The 20,004-nt window shown below is 39.0% G+C and overlaps 1 protein-coding gene across 1 annotated transcript in view; it reads left to right on the top strand.

Annotated features, from left to right (window-relative positions):
• The first annotated feature begins 5,804 nt into the window (after window positions 1–5,804).
• LOC127644674 (dihydropyrimidine dehydrogenase [NADP(+)]-like) overlaps window positions 5,805–20,004 on the top strand; it is a 210,900-nt gene continuing 196,700 nt past the window's right edge. The window contains exons 1-2 of the mRNA XM_052127984.1: window positions 5,805–5,867; window positions 18,778–18,888. Of these exons, the coding sequence (XP_051983944.1) occupies window positions 5,829–5,867; window positions 18,778–18,888 (150 nt within the window). The 5' untranslated portion in view covers window positions 5,805–5,828. The remainder of the gene's footprint in view (window positions 5,868–18,777; window positions 18,889–20,004) is intronic.

Consider the following 20,004-nt stretch of genomic DNA (forward strand, 5'->3'; position numbering starts at 1 on the left):
TTGCCCTAGATCAATGGCCAAAACCTCCACAGGTCTAGCAATACCACCAGCAACTCGAGGCAGTTGATATGCCAATGCAGTTGTGGCCCTGTCCAGGAGCCAACAGCTGAGCCTAACTAAGTGCAGACCATTTAACTAGGAGGCGTCTGACGTAACAACTGGCTCGGGCTGTGGCGGAGCTGCCTGAGTTGCAGCCGCAGGGGGACGCCCTCGGCGGTGAGCAGACGGGGTGTGGGACTTTGAACTGTGCCAGGGCATGTGTTGAATGGCCTCCGTCCGCTTATTCATCTCTGAGAACTGCTGGGCAAAGTCCTCAATGGTGTCGCCGAATAGGCCGATCTGGGAGATAGGAGCATCGAGGAAGCGGACCTTGTCAGCATCCTTCATCTCGACCAGATTCAGCAATAGGTGGTGCTCCTGGACCACCAAGATGGAAATCACCTGCCAGAGTACCTGTGCCGTGACCTTCGTCGCAGAGCACAGCTCCTGCATCACTTCGAGGTCAAGACTACCCATGTGCAGCTCTTTCAATGCCTTGGCCTGGTGTACTTGCAGGAGGACCATGGCATGCAGGGAGGAGGCGGCCTGTCCAGTGGCACTGTAAGCTTTGGCCACCAGAGACGATGTAGACTTACAGGCCCTGGATGGGAGCCTTGCAATTCTGCCAGGTGGCACCGTTTTGTGGGCACAAGTACACCACAACCGCCTTATCCACCTGAGGAATCTCTGTATACCCCTGACTGCCCCATCATCAAGGGTAGTGAGAACGGTCGGGTAAGGGGTTCCACTCCAGACCGACACTCGTTGCAGCCCAGGCAAGCATGGCAGTCAGTTCCGCGCCAGTTACAGACTGGGCGGCCACACTCAAAGCTGGAAGCAGAGAGATAGCGACCGCATCTAGGAACTACACACAGATTGAAAGGCATCTTTAAAAAGACAGTCTCTGTCAGTACACACTCTTTTAGAGCAAATATACTCTTTTCTGCAAGAATATATACCTTTTCAGCTGACACAAATTCGAATGAGTGACAGATATGGAACCGTAATTTCTCAAGAAAATCTACAGTGTAACTGTTCTGAGTGCAGATATCAGGAAAGAATGAAGAAATCAATCAGGCAAGAAAGAAAGAAAGAAAGACAGAAAGGAAGACTTACATCTCCTAAAATCATGGCAACAATGTCCAGGTTGGGTACCGATGAAAGAGCTGTAATTTTCCAAATAGTATGTTTCCTTTTCAAATACATCAAATGTTTTGTGACAGACATTATTTACAGAGGTTTTCTAAGGTGCATGACAATAATAATAATAATAATAATATTAAAGAAAGCTAAAGGGGAAAAAAGGAAAGTGAAGCAAGGTCTACCTTTTTTCTCTACCACTGTCACATGAGGTAGCCTGTTAAATGCAGAAAACCATTTAGTGTGTTTCTCTCTCTCTGTCTGCCACACAACGCTATCTGTCATTCCCTTTTGAACCGTTGCCTACCGGATCAATGCATGCATGAAAGTGTGCAGGTTAGTTAAAACCAGAGATGTGTTAAACCGTATTCCATACGCACACAAATAGCAGAGTCACTAAGGATAGCACCACTCTGATGATGAAGCAATGTTTTTGTGTAAAAGGTATGTGAGACTGCAAATGAAAGGGACCTACTGATGCTGAAGAAATCGAAGGTTATTTAAACCCACGAAAAGCATGCAGAATAAATGTTATAACTAGTAATTAGACCAATATATTAGCTGATTATTTGGCCATTTTGCGATTACTGTCATCGGCTGGTATCTGTTTTTTGAATCAAGAAATTTTATTTTGTTCGTTTAAAAGAAAATTCTTCTGACAGCCTTGTCAATAGATAGTGCACATTTAGTTTTTTCCTATATTTTATAGTGAATGAGTAAATATTATGTAAAGCATGTGTTCATGCCAATTAAATTTGTGTATGTGTTATTTGCTATACGTATAAGAGAGAGAGGGGAAAGTTGACAAGTGTAACAAGGGCTGTATCTCAGTGAAGTTAAGATTTGGAATCAAACATTTAATTGCGCAAATGTGTCCTTTATCTAGCAGTTTCATGTTCGTATACCTGTTTTAAACACCTACTTCAAAACCCTCATAAATCTGAAAAAGTTTTCATTATATTTTGTTATAGCTCTTGGGTAAACAAGGGATACATTAAAGCAAGGGTCAACAATTTTATGAAGGCAGATTTGTACATAGGTTTGAATGTGTACTTAGGACAACAGTATTTTTATGAAAGTCAAATTGGGGCATGCTGTCACATTTTTAGCAGGGCAGGTTGCCACAAGTGTTTTAAATGTCATAAATGTATTCAATTTATCATTATATTTGTTGTCTAAAACAAGGTTTTTTTTTATTTTTGTTTATTACCTTTTTCATTTTTGTTGTTTAGTGAATCGTACTATAACAGGCTGTTTAAAGGCAGGTTCCATTGTGACAATTTACCCCATATAGTGTGTCCCACTATTGGGGCAAATTGTCACAAATGGTGTTCAATGAATGTGTGTTCCATGCACAGTATCTTATTTCTAAACAGCTAAATGTACAATAGATTTTTTTCTAAGATAATTAACTGACAATTTTATGATAACTAGTAAACAAATGTAAAATGTAATTAAAAATAAACCTAAACTGAGAAATATTCACTGGAGTAAAGACAACTAGCCCTGGTCTCTATATTTATTCTATATATATTTCACTACCTATATATTTTAACATTATATAGGCCATCTGTTAAAAAAAAAACCAAATCGATTGACTACCAGTTGTAATCAATCTAATTTGAGAGTAATTTGTTACATAGCAATGTATCAACTCATTTTTTGCTCAGTATATGGAATTTATGATCACTTCTATGTAATCTCTTCAACACTGTTTCAAGGTACTTAAATATACGACTGGCAGTTTTGTTTTACAGCAGGGCAGTGAAATTTCCTGGTGTACTGAAAGCAGCACTTTTCACAAACGTATAATCAAGCTGTCTTCACTTTGAAAATGAAAGGACACTTATCTGATGTCAGCTTTGCTACTGCCCAAGGACTGAGATCATTTCTCTTTCAGCACACAAACGCTGTGTGACAAGAATCAATCAAACGCTGATTCACCGAATTGGCCGACATGGAGGAGAGGAGAAATTCACGGGAGCCAAGTGTGTCGTTTGTTGCCAGAGTCTATATGCGTGATGACAATTCTGTGCTGGATTCTGGTACATGCGGTGTATACGCCAAAGCACTGGCTCTGTACTATTACAGCTGGTTGATTATAATTATATTCTGACCCCTGCTGATTCTAGAGGATCCAGAATCCCTCTGATCAGTAAGACGCCTCGGGCTTATCAGCTCTCAGCATGAGGAGGCTTCTATCCCGAACATAAATATTAGATTTGAAAAATATAGGGCGAATATGAATCTAAGAGAGAGCAACAGAAAATCCTGTTGGGGAGGGGAGAGCTCTGTTTTTACGTTGGAATGATAATTTCTATGCCATTGTAATTTACATGACATACAAAAGTATGTAGGGAGAATACTGCATGCTAAGTGCACTAAACTGCATTTGTGTTCTGACTGTTTCAAAAGAGTGACAAAAATAATTGTCTCGTGATAAAGCATAACATTGTGTTGAGGGCTAAGCAGACACTGCCAAAAGCACTTGAGGTGCAAACACACGCCGCATGCATGCACACGCACACACACACACACACACACACACACACACACACACACACACACACACACACACACGCGCGCGCACACACACACACACACACACACACACACACAAACACCAGTGAGATGCTCAGCTCCAGAATAGCAGATTTGAAAAATAAAGCTCCTCAGCAGTCGGCAGGTGTTTGAACATCAAGCCCTGCTCATGTTTGGCCTGCTGTGTTGCGTTGGAGAAAAACCCGCTCTGACTGCAAAGACGAGAGATGTAAGCAGGCAGGGGGAATAAACACTAGTGAATGGAAGGTGAAGTGACCTATTTGTACATGTGATATCTGTGGTGTCTACATAAAAACAGGAAAACAAAATTCCTTGTCTTTAGATTAAAATAAATTAAAAGGGTGATAAGCTGTTACACTGTATATGCATTTTTTCAATTTCTCTAATATAACTTGATGTACTACGACAAAATGTTATCATGTATAATATATCTGTTGGAAAATTAATGTTTTATAATTAAGCAGAAATTTGTTATCTGTACTCTATTTACTGTAGCCTACTCTAACATTGGTTGGGCATGTTTGCAGCTCGCAGCAAGATTGGAGAGCAGACATTTTTGCTCAAATTTAAATGGAAAACTGATTTAATTATTTGTTTGAAAGGAGGTGGATCAGAGAAGAATCACACCCACAATTCTAAGTGAAAATAATAAACAGCATCCATTTCCATATTTGATTTTCTGAGGCAATTAGGGCTATAATATTTGTAATTAACAGATAAACAGTTTGACAAAATAAGTACAACACAAAATAAGAAATAGTACTAGTGAACATTGACTACTGCATAATGACAATACCACACTTGAATACTGCATAATATCACAGCTTATAATCATTATGAAAAGAAAAAAGAAAACCTGTGGTACTTTGGGGTCATGAGACTTTGAGCCATAAGTTTACTGAGAAACGGAGCGAGGGGTTAGTGACATCGTTTGTATAAGCCACTCCCCTCAGTGTAATACTGGTTGAAAATATTTTAACCCCTCATTTCACTCTGAAGCAGCCTGAATTACATTGAAGTCCTCATTGACTTTCATATCTTTCTTGTTTCAAACGTATAATCTGACTTATGCATATGAGAAAGCAGTAAATCACATTAACTGGCGAATGCAATATACTACATTATAATGAGAATATACAGATTCGATATAAAAGTGAAAATTAAATTAACTGGCTACATGACTGTGCATCACCATGTATCATTTTATTACAATATAATGTCTTTCAAGAATTAAATAAATACATGGCTGGTCTGAGGAAAGTTTATTTAACCCTGAGAGATCCAACTTAGCAGAATTATGTATTTTTACAATTAAACAATACATATGTTACCTATAATGATACCTATAATACCTATTTAAAAAAATATTTTTTTTTTATTAAAAAATAGGCTACACATAACAGTAGCTGAAACTCTGTACTGTATCACAGCAATGGTTTTGAAGGGAAGAATATGGATATTGCTTGTCAAAGCTTGCTAAAGTCACAAAAATCACCTCAAAGCAAAATATGCTTAAAAACAAGATTTTCCCATAGACTTTGTTTTATTAGACTTTTGTAGCATTGTTTTATAAAGTCAGACAAAGTAACTCCAACACAAGATTTCTATAATCAGTGGCATCCTACAAACATGATCAAGAATTGGGGATATATCATTAATCTCTGTGCATATAATAATTAACAATGAAAGATAAGAAGAAAAACATATTGGGGGTTGTAAAATCTACACCGAGTGCACGTGCAGTCGTGCCTTACCTTAAGGCAAACTTAACTTTGACCCTTCGAACTTCTGTTGACGGAATCTACCATTTCACCCACAACTAGAATATTTTGCATATTAGAGTTAATTTCACAAATTATTGGGATTAAAACAATATAGATGTGGGCATCGCTTTAAAATAGGCGATTTCTAATATCAGCGTTAACGCAAAGCTAACAACAAAGTTTGTTATTAAAGTGAGCGGTAAGAAAATGGACTAGTCTCATGTTTTTCGTCGCGCTCAATGAAGTGCCAAGCGCGTGCTCAGACCTACTACGGTAATAGGTTCGTGTTTTTCACAGAGAAGAGATCGGATCATATCGGACGTCATGGCTACAATGATCAGCAAAGAATTGCAGGATATCGAGGTAATCCGACATGCCTCTAAGTTTTGTTTTTGAAGTAAAACGTTTTAAAAACGCATTTGTTGCTGTTTTTGATCACGTGTCCGTGTTTTTAAAATCAGGGAAGGTGATTTATGTGGGAGACTGTGAGAGACAAAACTCTGAAACTTGGAACGCCGCGTATAATACAAACACATCGAATCAATAAAAATAAAACAATATAGCACACTTGACTTTAATAAAAGCAAACTTTATAACTCATACACATTATATTATCTTGAAATGTACTTATTCAGTATTCCGAATTTATGTAAACCTAAGAGTGTGAGCTTAATGGACAGTGATAATATATAATGATATCATTACAAGTTAGATACATTTGCAGTACTGGTATGAGTATGATATAACACTATATATGGGATTTTTTTTGCTCTCAAGTCTTTAATATTTGAAATTGAAGGACAGTTATAAATCAGCCTGAATTTTTATAAAGGTAGAGATGTATAAGATTTCAAATTAATAGCATTTCACATGATGTCTTGTCTGCAGATAGGGAAAGATTTCAGAACCTTGGACAGAGACCCATATTCAGCAGTAATGCACAGTATCATAATTATTCAAAAACGATAAAGCCATGATTAGTAGTTGCAATTTAATGGTCATTTCTTTTAGATAAACAAGTGTACAGTCCATGTTGCATGTTTTCCTATAATTTTTGCACTATAAGAGACGAGCCCTTTGCTTTGCCTGACCAGGGTAGGCTACACTTTCTTTGGCCTATATTGTATATAACCTGGGATCTTTTTTAAAGTAACATACAGATACCGAGGTGTAAGTTTCATTGGGAGGACTTTACAGCAAGGAAAAGAAGTGTTAAATCCTAAAGTTTTTTTTTCTAGATTGTTCTGAATTAAAATTAATTAACTTAATTAAGTCAGAGCACAAAAGGAGTCACAATCAAATGTTTTTATTTGGTCCCTTTTTAAAATGGTGCAGAATTAAATTTCAGGCAGTCCACTCACTCAACAGATGCATTTCAAGGCAATTAGCAATTTTCAGTCCTAACTCAAAGCATTATTTCCAACATTATGGTGTGGCTAGCATTTGCCATGTTTGATCTAGAGGTACTGTACATACATCATATCAGTTAGTGGTGAGCCTACTCAGAGAAAACAGCCATCAGGACTTTTTTATGAAGTCTTGGTATGCACAGCACATGCTGGATGACGTCTCTGCTCAGGTGAGATAAAGCTTTCTCTCTTAAGTTGAGCAGATATGGGCATTGACTTTCATAGAGAAAATAGAACTGTTACTGATGACTCTCATTAGCATTTCTATTTATGAGTGTTATGACTATGACAACGTGACCTTGGTGTGCAGAGTGCACTTAAAATTTGTTCTAAAAGACTCCTGTCTGCCACTGAAAATACCTCACTAAATGTCATAATAATGGCTGTCTGTGGGGCAATTTAATTGGCCATTCATTTTGGCAGTGCTGTCAGATGTCTCATTTTAATATCCTGCTTTTCTGTGAACGCTAAATGCGTGCCATTGTGTGTGCTCACGGATTCATTAAAAAATCCACCGCGATGGCCATCAGTGTTCGTTAAAAAACAGATTAATGTGGCCACTTACACAAAGGGCTACAGCTTTTTATGGAAGGGCCCAAACCCCAACAATGACCACTTCTTGATAGTGAGTCAAGTACCGTGATAGAAAATTGTCGACTTAAAAGCCAAAATTGCATCATGAACATTATGAAGCCCCATTAGCTGACAGACATCCATATCATGGATGTCGAAGTTAGATGCTGCACCTAGCGCAGCTTTCATCTGTGCCGTACAAAATAAATCTTTTTCCAATTTATGAGGATAGTTGTGAATATTTACCATGTAATAATGGTCTGTGATTACATGGTTGCGAAGACATTCGCCTCAGAAAATTACATATGTTACTGATGTAAGTGATTATATAAAAGGTTACAAAGGTTAAGTACGTCATATGATTGCACAAGGGAGATAAACCACCCTCTTTTTTTCAGAGCAAAACAGTATTCTTGTTTAAAACTGATTAGTACATTTTCAGGAAAGAGGGGCTTGAAGCTTTCATAAGAAATCTTGTTTTGAGTGACGTAGTATGCACATGCACCAGTGTGTTTACAGAAACTGATAAGTGCTAGAACAATACACAGATAAAACACTTGTGCAATATCCTTTTTTATGATCTGCAGATTCTGTACAAGAATGCAGCAAAAACAGTTTTAGAGTCATGTAACTGATTTTTGCTTTAAATTGTCATGCTGTGTAATATTGTGTAAGCAAACACAAGTGAGAAGTATGATGGTTTTTGAAAGGACATTGTTAACGATGAGCTAGCCATCCTTATGCTTGGTTTATCATACAACTATGAACCACTCAACCGGTTCATGCCCCGATGTTCAGTCAATGATAATCCCAAACACAAGTGAGCAGTATTAAGAAATCTTATTGCAAAATGACTGTCTCTTCAAACCCTTTGGACAGTGCAGGGGCCCTCTGACTCCCTCTCATCAGGAATTTGAACCTGTTCAACTCTATTCCTTCGGTTTGAGATAATATATAAACAATTATCCTTACATTTATTTAGGCCTAAAATGCATATATGGGTCAAAACTCAATTAATGGGATACAATTAGATGCATATTCTTTATAACATTTTGGGGACCAAATGTCAAACCTGAAATGATCTATATTGTGTAATTATTATTAATTATACAAAGAAAATGACTTACTGTATTGAACATGCTTATACATATATACGTGTGTGTGTGTGTGTGTGTGTTTGTACAGGTTTGGGTCGTTTACAAGGCAATTTTTTTATGTTATAAACTGGTAATTACAAGGGTATTATGCTATAAATGTGGTTTATGAAGACATTTCTTGTGTCCCCATAATTCAAATCACTTAAAAAACATACTAAACTGTGTTTTTTTTTAAATGTGAAGGTTAGGTTAAAGGATAGGGTTAGGATTAAGGGATAGAATCAATAGTTTGTGCAGTATAAAATCATTATGTCTATGGCGAGTCCTCATAAGGATAGCCACACCAACATCTGTGTGTGTGTGTGTGTGTGTGTGTGTACTGTACATAACATTTACTGAATATATATATATATATATATATATATATATATATATATATATATATATATATATATATATATATATATATATATATTTACACATATAACATTTATACTGTATTTTTTAATTTTTTATGAGACTTGTTTACATTTATGCAGTGTCATGTTATTTGTTGGGCATTGCCAGAGTGTTGCAAGGTGGTTGCTAGGGCATTACTAAACGTTTTGCTATATGCTTGCTTACTGGCCCAAGTCAAAAAAGACCACCCCAAGTCTCTCTGGGAGTGTAAAGGTTGAAAACACCTGATGCTATAATTAATGCTAATGATATCATATATTGTATATGCAGAGAAAACAAGGCAAATTCGCATGTAGGCGTTTATGCAATGATCATAAAATATAGGCAACTTGACCTCTTTCCAAAGCACACTTCATCTTTTGAAACACAGCTCCCTCCCGAAGGTGGAATAGTTAAACACAATCTACAGAGATTCTTGCCTAGTCTTTTTGCCTGAAATCAATACAGGAATTGATCCTCCATAGCTGAAATGAAGCCACGACCCACAAGCAGCCCAGAAATGTTCAGCACTAGTCCAGAATATCATTTAGTCCTGTAACATTATTACAGAGAGCAATACAGATCATTTGGCATCAACATCATCTTGCTCAGCTAAAGGTCTCCTGAAGATTCTATTCAGTTTGCACTGTAATAAGTAAAACAGAGCTGGCGTTGATTCCCAGCATGGGCGACCACAGGCTAGGCATCTGTGAGTGGCCTGCTATTCTTTGGACCAACCATGTTCTCAGTCTGTGTGACAAGTCAAAGGAATGGGTTTGTCATATTACACTAATTTAATTAAGGCATGGGTTAAGGTCTTGATTGCCTCTGTTTTGTATCCTGTCCTCCACTCAATATTTCCTCAAAGACTTGAGAGGAAGGAAAGAACAGACTGAGAAAGTAATGTTTAACCCTAAAATGTGCACGCTGGTTAAAAAAAAAGGTCTATATTTTTCATATGAAATGGTCTTTTGAACTGACACTCCAATTATTCATCAATTAATGTTCTTGCGTGATCATATGAACTAGTTGTTTTTACTGGACTCAAAAAATATTTAAGCCTATTTGTAAGATTTATACATTTAATATTTTATAAAACAAATTCCATCAAATTGAATTGTTTAATTTTATGGAATTTTGTTATGAAATTGAAATGGGTAAATCTTAAAATAATTTTTTTGAGAGTAAAGGTTATTGTTTTGCTATGTTCTAAATATTAAAAAAAGATTGTATCAATACACCCTTTTTTCTATTGATTTACTACATTTGTTACATATACTGTCGAGGCTATGTTAAATATCATGTTCATTTTCAGATTTAGATTTAATTAAAAAGTAAATCGCTAGCTGTCATTTAGCAGATACTTTAATCCAAAGTGTAAACGTATAACATTGACAGCAACCTAAACCCCTGCTACCCTCAGATTTCTAACTTCGGAGCAACCTGAGATTAGGTGTACACACACACATAAACACATATGTTGGAGCAGCTATCCTTTTGAGGACTCTCCATAGACATAATAATTTTTATACTGTACGAACTATATACTCTATCCCCTAACTCTAACTCTAATCCTACCCCTAAACCTAACCCTCACAAAAAAACTATTTCAGCATTTTTACATATATAAAAAAAAAAGGACAGTTTAGTATGTTTTTACACGATTTGAATTACGGGGACAGTAGAAATGTCCTCATATACAACATTTATAGCATAATACTCTTGTAATTACCAGTATGTGACCTAAAAAAATGTCCTTGTAAACCACCCAAACCCGCCCACACGCATGAACACACACGCACGCACACACACACACACACACACACACACACACACACACACACACACACACACACACACGCACACATTCACACAGGTTCAATACAAGTTAACCTCAATCAACAGCATTTGTGGTATAAAGTTGATTACCACTCAAAAACTATTTTGACACAAGCAGATATCGAGGTTAAAGTGAATGGGGCCAATTTTTGGAGGGTTTAAAGTAGAAGTGTGAAGCTTATTTATAATAAAAGCTATTTTTATTTAATACAAGTACTTACATTAATTCTTCTTTTAAAACTTTTTTATTATTTGAGCTGTAAAGTTGTTTAAATTGTAATTTTTGCAGTAATTTCTGGGTTTTAGGGTTGTTGACATTACAACGTCAGGGCAACAAAGTTTGAACATTTGCTATAACTTTACACAGAAAAGGTTAGTAAGCAATTTTATCACACTATCATGTTTACACCATATTGTTTATTTTTTTGTGGCTATACTTTTGAAACTGCGAGTATTTTAACGTTCAAAAATTGGTCCCTGTTCACTTCCATTGCAAGTGCCTCTCTGGAACCCAGATTCATTTTTATGATAAACAATATTATGCCACAGAAGTTACGTTTAACTTGTATTGAACCGGGAATATTCCTTTTAGATTAGTTTTTACTATTTTAACTTTTAATGTCAAAAATAACCTGAGGGTTAAAGGGATAACTCCACAAAAAATGATATACCCTCATATCATTCCAAACCCATATGACTTTCTCTCTTCCATGCAACACAAAATAGCATATTAGGTAAAAGATATGTTGAAAGTGAATGGTGATCGAGGCTATTAGGCTCTAATATTCTGCCTAACGTCTCCTTTTGTGTTCAGTTGATGTTAGAAAATAATACAGGTTTAGAAGGACACAAGGTTGAGTAAATAACAGAATTTTCATTTTTGGCTGAACTAACCCTTTAACAGATTATTATTGTACCAATGTAATGCATTTCTGAATAAAACTTTAAAATGCATTTGTAAATCCTATGTACAGTGCTTTCCTAGATTCTGTTATATCTTATCCAAATCACGATAATAATACACCTCATACAAGGCTTTCCACCATCTTTAATATAACTGATAGCAAAATACATCGTTTCCTATCATTATTTGATCATGTTCTTTTTCTGGATAGGGAGCATATTTTGCTTACTTTGGCAGGAAAAAAACAGTATTGATTTGTTGTCTCAGTTGATCAGTATGACTAGTAGAGAGTGATAAAGCCAGTCTCCAGAGTTCTCCCTGTGGAGATGCAGCACATGGCACATCACATCCTGCATAAAATGCCTCTCAGTCCTGCCTTATCCTTCTAGTCAAAGCCCAGTTTTTTGATTCAGTGTATATACTTGTTCTTTAGTATGTGCTTCTGCTGCGATTTAATTGAATCCTGCAGCTTTTTTTTTTTAATAATTGTTTTTTTTTAAACTCTAGACTTGAAGCTGTAGTAGTTTGAGAGGAGAAAGCAATCTCACAGTTGAAATCTGAACCTGGCTGACATTTTAAATCAGGTTTTATTTAAACTGACAAAACAATGAGCCCACTTTAACTTATGGACTGAGTTCAATCTCATGAAAGCTCATTGTACATCTCTGGTAAAAGCAAATCAAACCAAAATACCTCACCAATTAAATGGGACCTATAGAACTGAATGCATACTATGCAAAGTGACCCTTCATTTGGTGATAAAAGTGGGCACGCACTTTCATTTCAATCTTTATTCCACTAAAAGACCATCTGACATAAATAGACTAATTTCTAGCTTGAGCTTGTTTAACAGTCACAGAGGGGCTTTAGAGGAGATATTGATCGCTTTTTATAAAGGTCCCTTCTTCTTATGGATGTGTTTCCCCTTACACAATATTGATCTAATTGGCAAAGGTGCACAATGTTTTTACAATGCTTACAAGAAACAGCCTTCACTCAGAAATCATCAAGTTGCTCTAAATGTACTTGGCATTTTGTTCCTTTGTTGGTGTATTGGCCTTGAATGTACGTTTTTATTATTAATACTATATTGCTTTTCCTTTTGGCTCTGTCTCGACTGTGCTTTCACTTTGTGGTTGCCATCCATAGATTTTCAAATCTGTTCATCTGCGGCTGGTCAAACATGGCTTAATTCTCTCATTATTACACCTGCTTCTCAGACTGAGCCTATTATAGCAAATAAACACTAGCTTGACTAACTGGTTATCAGCAGGGTCCCAGCAAGGGAACAATACCTGTTCAAACCAGATTTTCTTTTTTCTTCATCATATCTGTGAGCCTCTGAAATGACTGAAAACATAGAGGGTCTCCTATGCTCAACACTATATAGGGTTGGTAACCTAATATATATTCCATATAGTCAAAGCAGTGCTAAAAAATTGTCAAATCTGAGAAAAACTGAAGGCCACAGACCACCCACATTTTATATTTTTCTAGTGAGGGAGGGTTTAAGGCATCAGGATGCCTCCACAGATATGAAAATAATACAAATAAAATCGTAAAAGTTTAATGCAAGAACTCATCTTACCAGCTCAGTGCACTATACCCCCAACAAAACCAAGACTGATTTACACATGATACATACTAATAGTGTTATCAATAATTTACCCCTCCAAGAATAAATGGAGACTGCCTTGCAAACATGTGCTTCTCAAGTAATTTGGAAGGTTTTGTTGCATAAATGGCTAAACATGCCATTGATATTTGTTTAGGAAATGGTGCATGACTGATTATAAACTGTATTAATTGGACAAACATTCACACGGATAACACACAGAGCCACTGCAGCATTCAAGTGTCATATCAGGAATTTCTGTCAGCGTCGTCATTTTGGGTGAAGGTTTTTTTCCTGACATTTGTGGCTCATAGGGGAGAATGCCAAGTGGCTTTTTTCAATTTGCTCCTGGCCCTCTGTTTTGGCCTTTGTCAGATAGTGTTTCAGCACAGTGCATTGACTGTGAACATGGTATTCTTTTACACTACGAAGAGCATGAAATTGGTATTAGTGTGATGGTAATGGTTGCCCCCCCATCCCCCTCCCCCCTCTTGTTCTTTCTCCCTCAGTAAACTGCCTGTTAATTGCATTTGCCATTAAAAGATCCCTCACTGGTGCCTGCCTCCAATGTGCTGGGTGATTTGACTGGCAGGCGTGAAGGTGCCGTGCACATTTGAAATGAAGGTTGCTCCTGAATCAAATGATGATGGTGCCCATCATGGCTTTCATTTCACACTCTACTCTTTCAGTCAGGCTGTTCTTTATTGGTCCACTGCAATGGAGCTCTAATCAGCTTTGTCACAGACGGCTTTGAAGGACCTTGGGTTGAGCGGGCTCTGTAGTTTGTATCAATGTTTTAAAACTCTTTCATTTTTGGGGAACACAACTGCATGATTGTCTTAGCTTTGTAGGGTAGACCAGGGTTGGTTATCACAAGGGGAAGTTGTCATAAAGGCTGGATTCTAGTAACTATAAGGTTTTGAAACAAATGTCTGCACAGTCACACAAATGCTGGTCCCCTTCTGTCACTCACTCAACGTTGTGTTGATGTAGTGACACTAGGGGTCTCTCTTGAGAGCTTCGGTTGCCTCTGAACATTGAGAAAAGGCCAATGAGAAATTGGCGAACAGAATTTGCATGTCCCTCCCCCGACATACAGGTATAAAAGGAGGGAATCGTGCATCTGTTTAGTCCGATTTTTTCTTTGGAGCCGAACGGTTGTGTTTTGCACGCTGGAGTTTCCACTACTGTTCCACACACCTCTACAGAGCTTTCGATGTTGGATCTTGCAGCGTGTTACCAGCGGCCTTGGGTGCTTCGACTGCGCTTCTAAAAGAGCAAACAACCTCTAAAAGAGTGTTTTCTCTAAAAGAGTAACACATTGGTGTTGAACGTTTTTTTTAAAGATGCATTTTTAAAAGCCCTTCCGCCTTTGTGTAGTTCCTGGATGCGGCATATATCTCTCAGCTTCTGATGGTCATAGACGCTGCCTCGTATGTCTGGGCCAGCACTCCCCTCCAAGGCTTTTAGGACAATGACGACGAAAGTCTACGGTGCCACCGGATAGGCCACCTCCGCCCTGCATGCCATGGCCCTTCTGCAAGTCCACCAGGCCAAGGCACTGAAAGATCTGCACTTGGGTAGTCCTGATCCTGATGTGCTGCAGGAACTACGCTCAGCAACTGACCCCCGTTCCAACTAAAGCCAAGCCCCGTCTGCTTGATGGTGTCCCCCTGTGGCTGCAAGACAACAGGTAGCTCCACCTCAACCTGGGCCAAGCTCTCAGCCGAGCGTAGAGGAAGCCCCCTGTCTCTCGAACCTCTTCGAGGACCCGGAAGGCTCCCAAGCATTCCTGAGACAGATGACCCGAGGAACGAGATGCTCCCCGTGGAGCTATCTTGGACCTACAAGTTTTCAACCGAGCCTTACACAAACTCCCGTTCAAGATGCTCATGCAGAGACATATTCTAACATGCGTTCGGCGTCAAGATTGGTTTGTAGCAGTAGACCTGAAAGATGCATGCTTCCACTTCTCGATCATGCCCCGACACAGACCCTTCCTACGGTTCACGTTCGAGGGCCGGGCGTATCATTACAAGATACTAATCTTCGGCTTGTCCCTTACCCCTCACGTCTTCACGAAGGTCGCAGAGGACGCTTTTGCCCCACAATGGGAAGTGGGCATCCGCATATTCAATTACCTCGACAACTGGCTGATTTTAGCTCACTCTCTAGAGTTACTTTGTGCCCACAGGGACCGGGTACTCAGGCACCTCAGCCGTTTAAGGCTTTAGGTCAACTGGAAAAAGAGCAAGCTCTCTCCGGTTCAGAGCATTTCTTTTCTCAGCATGGAGTTAGACTAAGTCTCAATGACAGCGTGCCTCACAAACGATTGCCTCACCTCATTCAAACTAGGCACAGTGGTCCCTCTAAAGCAGTTCTACAGGATCCTGGGGCATATGGCATCCTCAGCGGTGGTCGCGCCGCTCGGGTTGATGCATATGAGACCACTTTAGCACTGGCTTCAGACTCGAGTCCTGAGATTTGCATGGCGCCACGGCACATACCGTGTGATCTTCACCCCTACAGCAGGTATCCAGATGCATCGTGGTCACCACAGACGCCTCCAAACTGGGTTGGGGTGCCATGTCCAATGGACATGCAGCCACCGGCTCCTGGACAGGACCACAGATACGTTGGCACATCAATTGCCTAGAGTTTCTGGCTATATTTCTTGCCCTGCAGAGGTTTCTCCCGCTGATTCAGGACAAGCACGTCTTGATCCGTTCAGACAGTAGACTACCGCAATGGTAGCGTACATAAATCGGCTACGCAAACTCGCATATCCCCCAGCGAGCCTACATGCACAGGTAGATTCCCCTGAGGACGGTCCTTCTATCCTTGGGACAGGGCACTCTCTGGCATCAACGCCCAGGCCTCTGGAACCTCTACGTCTGGCCCTTGGACAGGACGTGGAAGATCTAAACGTAAAGCTGCCTCTACCAGGCAGCTCTACGCCCTAAAGTGCCGTCTGTTCACATACTGGTACTCTTCCCGATCAGAAGACACGCAGTGGTGCATAGTTGGGTCAGTGCTCTAATTCCTGCAGGAGAGGTTGGAGGGGGCGGCTGTCCCCCTCCGCCTTGAAGGTGTATGTAGCCGCTATATCGGGTCACCACGATGCAGTGGACGGTAAGTCCTTAGGGAAGCTTGACCTGATCATCAGGTTTCTTAGAGGTGCCCGGAGGTTGAATCCTCCCAGGCCATTCCTGTTCCCCTCATGGGATCTCTCCGTGGTCCTTGCGGGCATTCAGAAAGCTCCTTTTGAGCCACTAGAGTCAGTTGAGCTAAATGTCCTCTCTCTGAAGACAGCCCTCCTGATTGCGCTCGCTTCCATCAAGAGGATTGGGGACCTGCAAGCGTTCACTGTCAGCGACACTGCCTGGAGTTTGGTCCGGCAGATGCTCATGTCATCCTAAGACCCCTTTCAGTGACCAGGTAGTGAACCTGCAAGCGCTGCCCCGGGAGGAGGCAGACCCAGCCTCATCGTTGCTGTGTCCGTTGCGTGCTTTGCGCACCTATTTGGACCGTACACAGAGCTTTAGATTTTCCGAGCAGCTCTTTGTTTCCTTTGGCGGACAGCGGGAAGGGAAATCTGTCTCCAAACAGAGGCTTGCCCACTGGGTCATCGCCGCCATTGCACTGGCCTATCACACCCAGGCCGTGCCAGCCCCCTTGCGGGTTTGAGCACACTCTACGAGAAGTGTGGCTCCCTAGCAGACATCTGCAGAGTGGCGGGCTGGGCGACACCCAATACCTTTGTGATATTCTATCATCTCCGGATTGAGTCGGTCTCGTCCTGTGTTTTTTTAGGTCCGAGCAAGTAGAACACGGTAATACAGAACAGCTGACTGGGTATATCGCTTGCGCATAGCGCATTTCCCCTCCTCTGAGGTGAATACGTGCGGTCTTACTCCCAGGCGAGCCCACAAAACTTATGCTCCCTGGATGTCCTTCCTCCCTAGCCCTCTGGCTCGTGAATCGGCCTTTCTCATTGACCGTTTCTAAAAGTTCAGAGGCAACCGACGCTATCAAGAGAGACCCCTAGTGTCACTACATCGACACAATGACTCGTTCCCTCCATCAGTGAACGGGGTTATTACAGTAACCTAGACGTTTTCTCTCAAAGTTTGGTTTGTTGGTTTCAAGCATGTAGTTCAATACTGTCGTGAATAAAAATAAATAAATAAAAAACTTTTCTCCAAATAATTCCAATATGATTTATATTTTTAGCTGTTTTGTAAACTTGTGAATCAAATCAAACCAAAGGAGCTTACTTTCAGGCAAGAGTCAACTATGTAATAATGAAGGTAGATTTCATCTGAAAGGTTGAACTTTGGATGAGGGCGTATTTCATGAATACCAGGATACAGAAGGTTTGTAGGATTTTGTAATTTTATATAATTCATTAATTATAATATCAGCTTACCTAAACAATGGTTTGCTATTTTTGTATGTTACACGTTTTATATGTTTTAATGTTTTAATTAATGTTTCATGAATCGTTTTGTGCTTCATAGTTGCTTTACTGTTTGAATTTTGCTGTAAAGCCTACAATATGCTATTTAATGGCAATACACATATAGTGTGCTTATGTGCCTATAGTATTGGGGCATGTTGTCACAAAAAGTCAATGAGTGTTCATATATATATATATATATATATATATATAAACTATATATATTTTTCACCAGTCAACAATAGTGGAAATGTTCAATAGGTTGTTTTGTACCCAACACAATATGATTTATGCCTATTCAGAAATTGATAAAAATAACAAGAAGTAAAAAGTGTGATAGCTGCCTTAGGCTGCGTTTCCCAAAAGCATTGCAAGCTTAATTTGATCATAAAAACTATTGGCGCCAATAGTTTCTGCGATCATCTTAGGTTTTGGGAAATGCAGCCCAGGTCTCCCCTATTTTTCATATATGCAATACAACTAGTCATATCATATCACAATATCAGTTAATGCTATATGAACTGCATAGTCATTGCAAGCATATGCACGTTTTGCTAATAGAACAGAACGCAAGTGCCTCAAGATCCAGTAGAGCAGAGAAAACAGTGAGAACCAGTGCAAGGGTCAAAGACGTCTGTCTAGTGCATGTTTACATAGCAAAAAAAACACTGCAGATGACAAAAAATGCATTCGTTGTAAACGGTCCCTTAGGGTAATTAACTAGATTACTTCGAAGAAGAATTGTTCATGTTGTGCTTTGCATCAATAAATGCTCCTAAATGTGATAAAATTGCTGTATTGCACAGCCTGTCATGGCTTGTTGTTTTAGTTTGGTTATTGTGTTCATTGAATAAAAGGCATGCATTATTCCATAATGCTCTTGCATTGATTGATCCATTGAACATCTAACATTCTTAATTACATATAATTGTGCTTCAGAGTATCCTTGCATTGAACCCGAGGGTGAAGTCTCATGCGGCACTCCATTCCACCACCTCAAAGAAGAAGGAGAAGAAGCACTGGAAGAGAAACCCAGAGAAGAGCTGCGATGTAAGTCTACAGCCTGTTGTACTGTAAAAACAACAAAGACAAGATTTTCTCAGTGGCTGCTTGAAATAACTTTGTCTTTTCCAAACCTTCACAAGCACTGCTGCTTTGAGCCTTACATTAAAGATTAAAGAATCAGCCAATGTGAAGAAAACCCTTGTCACGTCATAACACACTTACACGTCTTTCCTTGTTTGTGGAATTTTTACAACTGCTGATTGTCACTATGTGTTACAGTTACAATGTAGGCTACTTCTTTGTGTCTCAACATAGTAAAAATTAGAGGTAAAGGAATAATGACAAGTTGTACAAGACATTAAGGCTTGTTACAATGCAAAACTTAGGGATAAGAAAAATAAGCTTAATTCAAAGGTAAAATCAACTTTATTTTTCTTATACCATTGGCAAGAAGCCTTTTTTCTTAAACCTCAATATATTTGGTTAGATTTCTCTGAAAACAAGGCTTAATATATGATGTAACTTTGCTTCTCAAATAAATGGATCTTGTTTTAAGGATGTTTATATATTTTTACTAAACATTAAGTAAAAAAGTATTTTTGACAAAATACAAGTTGCAGTGTGTATTTGAATGTACTGCAGCCCTTTTGCAATGTAGAAAGTGGTACCTGCAATTAGTACCTACAGTAAAGGATTTTTTTTCTATTTGACTTAAAGATTACTTTTGTCTGTGTAACCTAATGTGGTTGGGTTGATTCAGTTATATTAAATAATATTTGGGATTTTTGTGAGCAAACTTCCTCCCAGTTTATGGATAATAACGAGAATTCTAAAATGATAGTTTATAGTGTGGAGATTCAGTGATTATGCTGCCGATCACTGTGATCATATTACTCTGATGAGCCATTATAGGGCAGAAGATTATAATTCTATAATTAGTTCCAACCGCCTAGTTTGTCCAATTATTGTAGAGATTCAAATTTTGACTTCTCCTGCCCTTTTGCTTACAATTTATCAGTGAGTAATTATTTAGCACTCATCAGAGAACTCCAGCAAAGGCCTGAAGGAGACATAATGAAAATGCATCATAAGCAGTTACCCCACAATACCACCCCCCAATTCCCCAAGTGAATTAAATATTCCAAATTTCCCTTCAATTAT

Source organism: Xyrauchen texanus, chromosome 6, assembly GCF_025860055.1.
Source record: "Xyrauchen texanus isolate HMW12.3.18 chromosome 6, RBS_HiC_50CHRs, whole genome shotgun sequence".
NCBI lineage: Eukaryota > Metazoa > Chordata > Actinopteri > Cypriniformes > Catostomidae > Xyrauchen > Xyrauchen texanus.